This window comes from Spinacia oleracea, chromosome 2 (assembly GCF_020520425.1).
Source record: "Spinacia oleracea cultivar Varoflay chromosome 2, BTI_SOV_V1, whole genome shotgun sequence".
NCBI classification, from domain to species: Eukaryota; Viridiplantae; Streptophyta; class Magnoliopsida; order Caryophyllales; family Amaranthaceae; genus Spinacia; species Spinacia oleracea.
In genome coordinates this window covers 69150310-69159308 of record NC_079488.1, presented here as the reverse complement: position 1 = coordinate 69159308, position 8999 = coordinate 69150310, and the positions used below count along the sequence as shown (strand labels likewise).

General features: G+C 35.6%; 1 protein-coding gene and 1 non-coding gene across 4 annotated transcripts; one reads left to right on the top strand and one right to left on the bottom strand.

The window, feature by feature from the left end:
* The first annotated feature begins 3852 nt into the window (after window positions 1–3852).
* On the top strand, window positions 3853–3926 carry TRNAT-AGU (transfer RNA threonine (anticodon AGU)). The gene has a single exon. It is a non-coding gene; the product is annotated as a tRNA-Thr (tRNA).
* Window positions 3927–4384: 458 nt separating this feature from the next.
* Window positions 4385–8416, bottom strand: LOC110788265 (protein EIN6 ENHANCER). Of its 3 annotated transcripts, none has more exons than XM_021992908.2 (4): window positions 8236–8416; window positions 6636–7027; window positions 6187–6254; window positions 4385–4778 (listed from the first exon to the last, which is right to left on the bottom strand). In XM_021992908.2, exons 2-4 carry the CDS (start codon window positions 6808–6810, stop codon window positions 4647–4649), a joined length of 375 nt encoding a protein of 124 aa, XP_021848600.1. In that variant the 5' UTR covers window positions 6811–7027; window positions 8236–8416; the 3' UTR covers window positions 4385–4646. The 3 variants fall into 3 exon arrangements, with proteins under 3 accessions (XP_021848600.1, XP_021848598.1, XP_021848599.1); XM_021992906.2 differs by having other exon boundaries at window positions 6636–7009; XM_021992907.2 differs by having other exon boundaries at window positions 6636–7006.
* Between the last annotated feature and the right edge of the window lie 583 nt (window positions 8417–8999).

The following is an 8999-nucleotide window of genomic DNA, read 5'->3' as shown; positions in this document are numbered from 1 at the left end:
AGGCTTTGTTTGCTTTCTTTTACTCTCAATTCCATTCCTAATTATTATATGCAATGCATGTTACTTCCGGAAGCTACTACCAAAAAGCTTAACTCCGACATTGCTAAATTCTTATGGGGAAAAGGGGGTGATGAGAGAGGTTTTCACCTAGTGGGTTGGGATTTTATTTCAAAGCCTAAGCATGTGTGTGTGTGGGGGGGGGGGGTATTAGATGTGCTAGTACCATCAATAGGGCTCATTTACTAAAAGTTTGGTGGAGATTGTTGAACCAAGAGAGTAATCTCGCGGTTAAAGTTCTCAAAGATAAATATTATAAATCCAACAATACTTTTAGAGCTTTTGCTTATGGTTCCCATCTTTGGAGAGGGCTAGGGAGGGTTTGTGATGTCTTCAAGCAAAGCATCCATTGGGGTGTTGGAAATGGGTTGCAGATTTCTTTTTGGCATGATAAGTGGGTTGGTAACTTCTCTTTAAGGACTGCAATTTCTTGTCCTTTTCAAGTAGGGGAGGAAAACATGTTAGTGTGTCAATTGTGGTTAAATAACTCTTGGAATTTTAGTGATCTTTCTTTTGTCCTCCCCGATGAGTTAATCAACCTTTGTGAAAGTGTTTTCATTCCGAATCAAAATCTCAATAATCTAGACTTCATGTTTTCGGATTTCACTTTTAAAGGAAATTTCAGTTTTTCAAAGGCGATGGAAGTGTTAAACAATAATGTGACCTTTTCTTTAAACGATGATATCAGTTGGATTTGGAAAGTGGCTACATTGCCAAAGGTCAAATTTTTTTCTTTGGTTGTGTGTTTTTGATAGACTTTCCCATAAGGTGTTACTAAAACGGAGACAATTGATTCAATTAGATTGTTATGCTTGGTGTACTAATTCCCCTGAGAATACCATCCATATTCTTAGGGATTGTATCTAAGAAAGAGAAGTGTAGGAGCTATATAATGTTTCAAATTCTTTCTTCATTGAAAATAGGTCAGATTGACTCTCTGCTAACCTCACCCTCAAGCCCGACTCCTCTACAGATAACATCTCTTTACCTTGGCAAACTCTTTTTGCCTTTACCATATGGAAAATTTGGTTAAGAAGGAATGAGGGTGTCTTCCAAAATCATCAAAACTCCCCTGTTAGGTGCGCTCTTGATGCCCGAGCTTTAGCTTGGGAATACCATGCATCAAGAGACTGCAACCCTATCTCCAAACCTCATCATCATTCGATTCAACCAATATGGCAGCCTCCCCCCTCCCTTTGGATGAAAATTAATTGTGACGCTTCCTTTTGAAAGCTGGTGAACATGCAGGTATGGCAGGGGTTTGTAGGAACTCAAATGGAGATTGGATTTGGGGTTATGGTTTTAAGGGTCGTATCACTTCTATTCTCACAGGTGAAATCAGAGCTATTTATTTGTGTTTGCAGCAGATTGAAGCAAGAGGTTTGTCCAATGCCATCATTTGTTTGGACTCAAAACATGCCATTGATGTTATTCTCAACGACATGGTGATCAGGGATGCTAATTATTTGATTGTACAATATTACAGGGATCTCATGAGGAGGGTTGAATCGCTGAAATTGGAGTATGAGCAGCGAGATGGGAACAGACTAGCAGATACCCTAGCTAAATGAGCCGATACGTTCACTAAAAAGTTCGATCAAAGTCGGGTCAAAGTAAATGAGCTTGAACAAAAAATATAGTCTCGACAAGTAAACGAGCCAAGTTCGAACAACATCATGTTCCACTCGTTAATGTTCACAAGCACTCGTTATAGCTCATCAATTACTCGTTTATAAGCTCATTTATAAACCCGTTTATAACTCGTTTAAGTTCAAAAAAGTAATTTTTTATTGTGGAATAAAAATATGAGTTTAAAAACAAAAATATGACCCTTAAATGTCATGCAAATATAATATGTAAACAGAGTGAATCAATCATGCAGTATAATAACCCATATAATATCTCAATCATATTCGTATGTTTTGTTAAGTTTCTCCTCGATTATATAATTTACATCAAGTTGATGATGTTCAAATCTCGTTTACCTCGACCTCTAGCGGAGCTCGAGACAACCAAATGCTTAATGAAAAAAGCTCAAACGACAAATTGTAATGTTTGCATAGTTAAAATCATTATCAAGTTTAGATAGAACAAGGTTAAACTCAGATATGCACGATTCGTTTGCAACCTCTAAACACTCCAACCTGATCTCAATTTAGAAAGCGACACCTGAGTGCTCTAGCTATCCCTTCTTCTGAATCTGAAAAAGCTAAACCAATGCAAACATTTCATCAATTGGATGATAATTAACTAACTTATATGGTTAAATAATGTTTATGTTGGTCTAGGGAAAAATGAATTTAGATTTCTCATTCACTCATCTTAATGAAAAATGAAGATGTAAGTGAGGTTGAAGTTCACAAAATATAATTTTTTTTTTAACGAATCAAAGCGACATAGGACTGAATCTCAATGGAGTTCACAATATATAATTGAAAAGCAAAGAGAAATTATGAACTCTTTTAAAAAAAAAATTACTAGTTTTAGGATGCTTAGATAAACTCTAATAAAAAAAACTACAAATAAAAAATCTCGTTCAGAGCTTTAGTTGAATCATTTAGAGGAAGCAAATTGGAGAAGGAGATAGAAATCACGGAAGATGAGTAGAACTGTTAAAAATTGACCTGGCCAGAAATTCCCCAACACGAAATATTAGGTCTTAAACAAGATTTGTTATGCGTAACCGATTTAATCATAACACGAATAACCCCAAAAGATATGGGTCAAAACCCAACCGAACCCGTTTTTGACCCGACCGATTGAAAATTGTTGTATTTATAGTAATATATGAGATTATAAGAAATCTTAAGAACAATAAACACGTTGTTGTTACTATTGTTAGGTGTAATATGACTTTGATTTGAATTATAAACCATTTTATGGTTGAATTGGACTAAAAATAAACTTGTATATAAAATTAGTTAATTTGTACGCATATTTTTTATATTTATTCCACAAATCAATGAAAATATCATAACGTTTTAAAGTATCTCGATCAAACCATTGGGTCGACCTGAACCCAAAAGTTTTGAGTCTTGAACAAGCATTTGTATACCCAAACACGAAAGTAACCGACCCAAATTAACTCAATACGGAAGTAATTTTTTATAACCCGACCAACTCGTTAATTTGACAAGTCTGGAGACGAGGTACAATAAGGAAAAGCTGGAGAAATCGGTTAATGGACCCACAATGACTGAAATTTATTAGGTGCACCCGGGTGCGCCGTACTCCCAAGGGTATTTTTATGCCCATGGGTGATCTCTCTCATATTTTCTCCTCACATTTAAGGGGAAAATGTGAGAGGATATATGCACCTCATATGACGAAAAATGTTTCTTAGTGGCAATTTCAAATCCATTTGCAAAATTTAAGGTGGTAAAAATTAAATTATTTTATAAGGGGGTAGCTAGTATTGAAGACAGGTAAAACAAAAGGTTGTTAATGGTAAGTTAAGTACTTCCTTTGTTCTTTATTAGATGACGCAATTTTTTGTCACGTTTGTCAATATAATATTTCAACCAATAATATCTTTAATGTCAATGGGTAAAAGTTATAAAATTTGATACTTGTATTATATAACTATATGATAAAACGATTATAACAAGACCTCACATGACTATATTTTTTCTTAAGTATAAATCACCATTAGATAGTCAAACTATATTATATAAATAGTGTCAAAGTACACTCGTGTCATCTAAAAAATATCCTTATTTTTATTACAAGTTGGGTTACCTATCTTTTTTTTAAATTTGCTTATTAACCCTGATGATGAATTTAATACCAATCAGTGCTCTCGTAGCTCAGTTGGTTAGAGCACCCGTTTAGTAAGCGGGAGGTCTTGAGTTCGACTCTCAACGAGAGCATTTTTTAAGTTTTTGGTGTATATAGGCCAGGCCTGTCTTAGCGTCTTCCATAGCTGAAGTATTCCATTAATATCTATCTGTTTCATTGTTCAGACATCGATGCATTCAAACTTGAAAATGACTTTAAACTGCTCAAGCTGAGTTTTATTATGTTCGAACTAAACTTCATAAAAATTATTTGTGTCTGAACTTTTGTTCACAAACATGGTCGTTCGAATTCCGAGTTTAAGCTCAAGCAAGATTGAATTGAGTATTTATAAATTAAACGAGCATTAAGTTTCTTCTTACTTTATTTCTTAAGTTAAAATTCCTATACATCCTTGTGACAAAGGTCAAATTTGGCCATTGTCTTAAAAATGGAAGACTTGAAAAGTTGAAGCATTTCACTTCTTTTCCGTTGAGTTGTTAGGGTACTATCGGGTATGATGATGATTGATGAATGATGATCCTTGAGTTGGTTAGCAGGAAAAACAATTTCATTCGAAAATAAGCCGTTAGTCCTTTACAGTTGATATAGCTGAGCAATTAGCCAACTAACTAATAGTAATGCAGTAACGTGTACTCGAGAATCAGATGCATAGTATCAGCCACCTGATTTACAAATTGCATTACTTTGTAACGGACAAAGTTCTGCAGGCAAAAGTCCATAATCTTCTTCATCGGCTCCAGACAATGGGCAAGTAGCTAAACACCAGATTGCTCAAAGAAAGTAGTGCAAAACTACTTGAGGACGACAGCAGCCTTTCGAAGACCCAGATACTGCTGCACATAATCATTAGAAAGTGACCTTATGTGCTTAAAGGCTTCAGCATTTGCATAACGCATGTTGGTCCTTGGATCAGAATAAGGTGCCTGCATAAAACAACCCAATTCTCAAACACCAGAATATACGAGCAACCACCTGATTTCTTTTCTACTGAATTATAGATTATGAGCTACAGATTGTCATGTCTTTGCATATCATCATAACGGGTGAAGGAAATAATGTTAATAACTCATCTAACTATATCACATGGATTCGCTAAAGTTGTACGCTATCATTTATCACCGACAAGGCGACAATGATCAATATTAGGCGACAATGATCAGAGAAGAGACCTGTATTGCATCCTAAAAATCTCAATTGAAGAGCTTCTCAAAGACCACCATTTGGACTCGAACGGTTTACTAACAATTCTAGTCTATGTTGGAAAGCACTTAATCAACTGGATTCATCTTTCAATACCGGTCTCAAGGCTTAGTGTGGCTGTTTAATGAGTTCTATACTTCTATTCTTTTTAAACCAAGTCCCAAAATGAAATTAACAACAACAGACGCATCCAGAAGAGTGATCTTAAAGTGGATCCATTCTGAAGCTACTACAAGGCTTATAACCATAACATTTTATAACTTATAAGCATATGATTTTTTGAATCCCCTGAAAACGAAACAAACCCTGGGACTTAAGGGCATGTTTGGTATAAACTTAGGAAAGGAAATGGAAAGGAAATAAATAAGAAGGGGAAAAGGTAGTGTTAGCTATTACCAATATTAGTTGTTTGGTATACCTTAGAAAATGACTCACTTATAACAATCTGGGGACTAAGGAGGATAACAATGTTATTACCATAAGGTTGGGAGAAGTAACAAATGGTAGTAATGGTTACCCTTAGGAAATGGATTGTGTTATCACTCCCTCTCATACCAAACATTAGGTAATGAAAATAGTTAAGTGATTCCATTTTCATCACTTAAAAACTCTATACCAAACATGCTCTTAGTTTAATTGATGGAAGAGATTCAGCCTTCAGATATACACACTAACATCGTTAAATAAAAATATTATTTTCTCAAACTTTGGGATCAAAATACTCATCTATTTCCTTGCCCTTATATACATGACTTGAGATTCATCTCCTCACGAAGAAACCATTGGGTTCAAGAAATCCGGGACTTCAACTGAACAATGAGACAACTTTTATCATCCTTAAAGTGAAAGTACATTTTGGCCTTGATATTAATATTGTAAGCTTTTTAGATTATCCAGTATCCACTGTGCCCTTTGATAAACACAAACAAAGTTGATCTCCCTTGCTGAATTTAAAAACTCAACCACGGTATAAACAAACAAAGGATGAAGGCAGTTGAAGTTGAACATGTCAATTATGAAGCAGTGAAATATTTACGACACAATCAATACTACAATGTTTGGATAGTATGAGAAGATAATAATTTAGCCGTACCACAGTACCAATTGTTTCATTTAACAGAAGGGACTCACCTCATATCCTGTAAAATCACAAATTCTCTTGGGCGGATGCATTGAAGGTGGTGTCTCAATATTGACATCTGTGATCCAAAAGGGGAAAGGAGTATTAATTCATCAAAGACCCACCAAAAGCTATTGAATTGCTCGTAGACAAAAATGACCAATACTTTCAATCAATCCTATATACATAAGTGAAAAACCATATGTTCACCATCACCACTATCATCCATACACAATTATCATCAAGGCCCAACAGACCCCTCATAAATACTTTTTTGTTCTTCCCTCAGAAAAATCACGCTTCAAATCCACAAATAAACACATAAGACCAAGCATAGCAACAAAAGCTATAACAAAACTTTAAAATAATCATTCTAAAAAAAAAACTTAATAAATTCATCTTTCTAGTAGTAAATAAAATGCGGTGAACTACAAGTACATTGTAAGAATAAGATACTCACAATTGGGTTCATCAGGAGGATAGTTGTTGTAATTTTCAGCCTGGAGAATCTGCTTGAGATGCTTCCAATGCCTTCCCCTGGATTGACCCTTAGGGTACTTCTCATACATCTGAACCTTCTTGAACTTCAAGTGGGTCGGCAATACTAAATCTGACTCCAACACCTCTCTCTCCATGATTCTTTCTCACCCCCCAATCAGGCAATCACAATTCCACTATTATTACTCCGAAGTTCTATATAAAGAGAAGGAACAAGCACAGTTCCTGGGGTTCAAAATCTCTTTGCCTTAACTCTTTTGGCTGATATTTCACAGTACAAGTGATTACTGATTTTACCCTTCAGAAGCCTTCTCCTGGATCCCCTCACAGAGGCTTCTATCACAAAAACAAAAACTATCATAACTTTGATAACTGAAGTACCGATTATAGAAAAATCCATGTTATCATATCTAGAAGGAAAAATTCATGCTTTAAATTAAGTAAAAACTGGAAAAGCAAAAAAAATAATAATAATATTGAAGTGCTGGATTCGATCCAGCGATTGAAGGATCATCTGTTTTAACCAAACTAGAGTTCTAGGCTCTATCAACTGAGCTTTAATTTGTTCCCATTTAAATAGATGTAACCATACCCTGTTAATAAATTCAATCTAGGATATGACAACATACTTAATTTCATTTTTCATGTATCAAACTAGGACTCTTATAGAACAGTAATTAGGGAAGCATGCCTGCATATCAACCCCCAAAACTCAAAATAATATGAAGTACTTCATATCCCTATCTCATTCTCTCAGTCAGATTAGATACGGTAACTGTTTCAGAAAACTATATTCACAAAATGGCATGCTGTTTCCAAACAGAAGTCCTAGCCTCCTAGGGAATAGGAAATGCACTCGGTCCCTGATCAAGAAATAAAAGGACTTCACTCAAGACAACTTCACAACAAAGAACGGTATAAATATGTGAAAATTCTTAATTCATCAGCAGCTAGGTGCACCTGAAGTGTTCTTTTTTGCTCATTGCCTCATTTGATAAAGTTGGATAACGCACATAATTTATCAAATGAGCAGAAATATACAAGGTAAAACAAAATATTCTGGATTCAAAGCAGCGGCCTAAGGAGTATCTGCTGGTCTTGCTGGGCATTGGGAACTCACAGTCCTCCACTTTAGGGATTTACCAACAGAATAAGGCAGGGTTATCGTACCCCATCTCCAATGCAATCATACATTGAAGGACTATACACTACCATCAATAATTTTCTCGAACAATAGACAATGAAATCAAAAGTTAATCTTATCAGACTGAAAAAGAAGTAATCTTTGAATTCAATCAATTTGAACAGACCAAAATAATTCCAATTCACTGCAACATAACTGAATTATTTATTTTTATTCGTAATTAAATCTTGTCAAATTCAATTTTAGGGTTCGAACTGAATTTCAAATTCACACACATTGACAGCAACCCTAAAATCAATTAAAAGTAAAATACTAATGAATGTGGATATAAACAATCAAGACGAGTTACAAATTAGGGTTTCCATCGTCGTGTTTAGAGAGAGAAAAACATAGTATAATGAAGGAGAAGAGGGATTACCATGGACTCTGGCAGAAATTGGAGATACGGTCTTCTTCAATCCTCCCTCCCTAAACCTTCTTCGCCATAATTAGCAACAGCCAACAGGAAAAATAAACGTCAGTTGAGCTAAAAATGGCACTGGGCCCAGTCCGGGGCGAGGCTCTGCCCCATCTCAGCCCGAAAAAAGCACAATATGGTACGGGCACGGAAAAAAACACGGCTAACGCAGGTAGGGATGGCAGTGGGTAATGGACCCGACCCGGATCCGTGGATCCAGATCGTTTTCAACGGATCTGGATCCTTAATTTTTGGACCCGACGGATCCGGGTAGGATATGGATCCTTGGTTTTAAAAACGGATCTGGATCGGGTCCTAAGTCATTACCCGGATCCAGATCCGTTTACCCGTTTTTATAAAAAAAATATATAAAAATATAAAAGTAAAGACTTAAAACTTGTAGTATTATTGAAGTTTTTGAACTTTTAGTATTATTTATGTTGGATTTGTTAAATTTTATTTTAGTAAATGCTTGTATGGAAAAATAGCTTTGTTATTGAAGTTTTATTAAACTATGTTTTAAGGTTAAAATGAAAATTAGTTTCGTTTGATGAAAAATAAGTTAGTATCCGTTTTGGATCCGTTTTGGACCCGGATCCGTAGGATCCGTCGGATCTGGATCTGGATCCTCAATTTAATTACCCAGCGGATCCGGGTAGGACCTGGATCCTTGCCTAAAAAACGGGTCTGGATCTGGATCCTAGAGGATCCGGTCCAGATCCTAC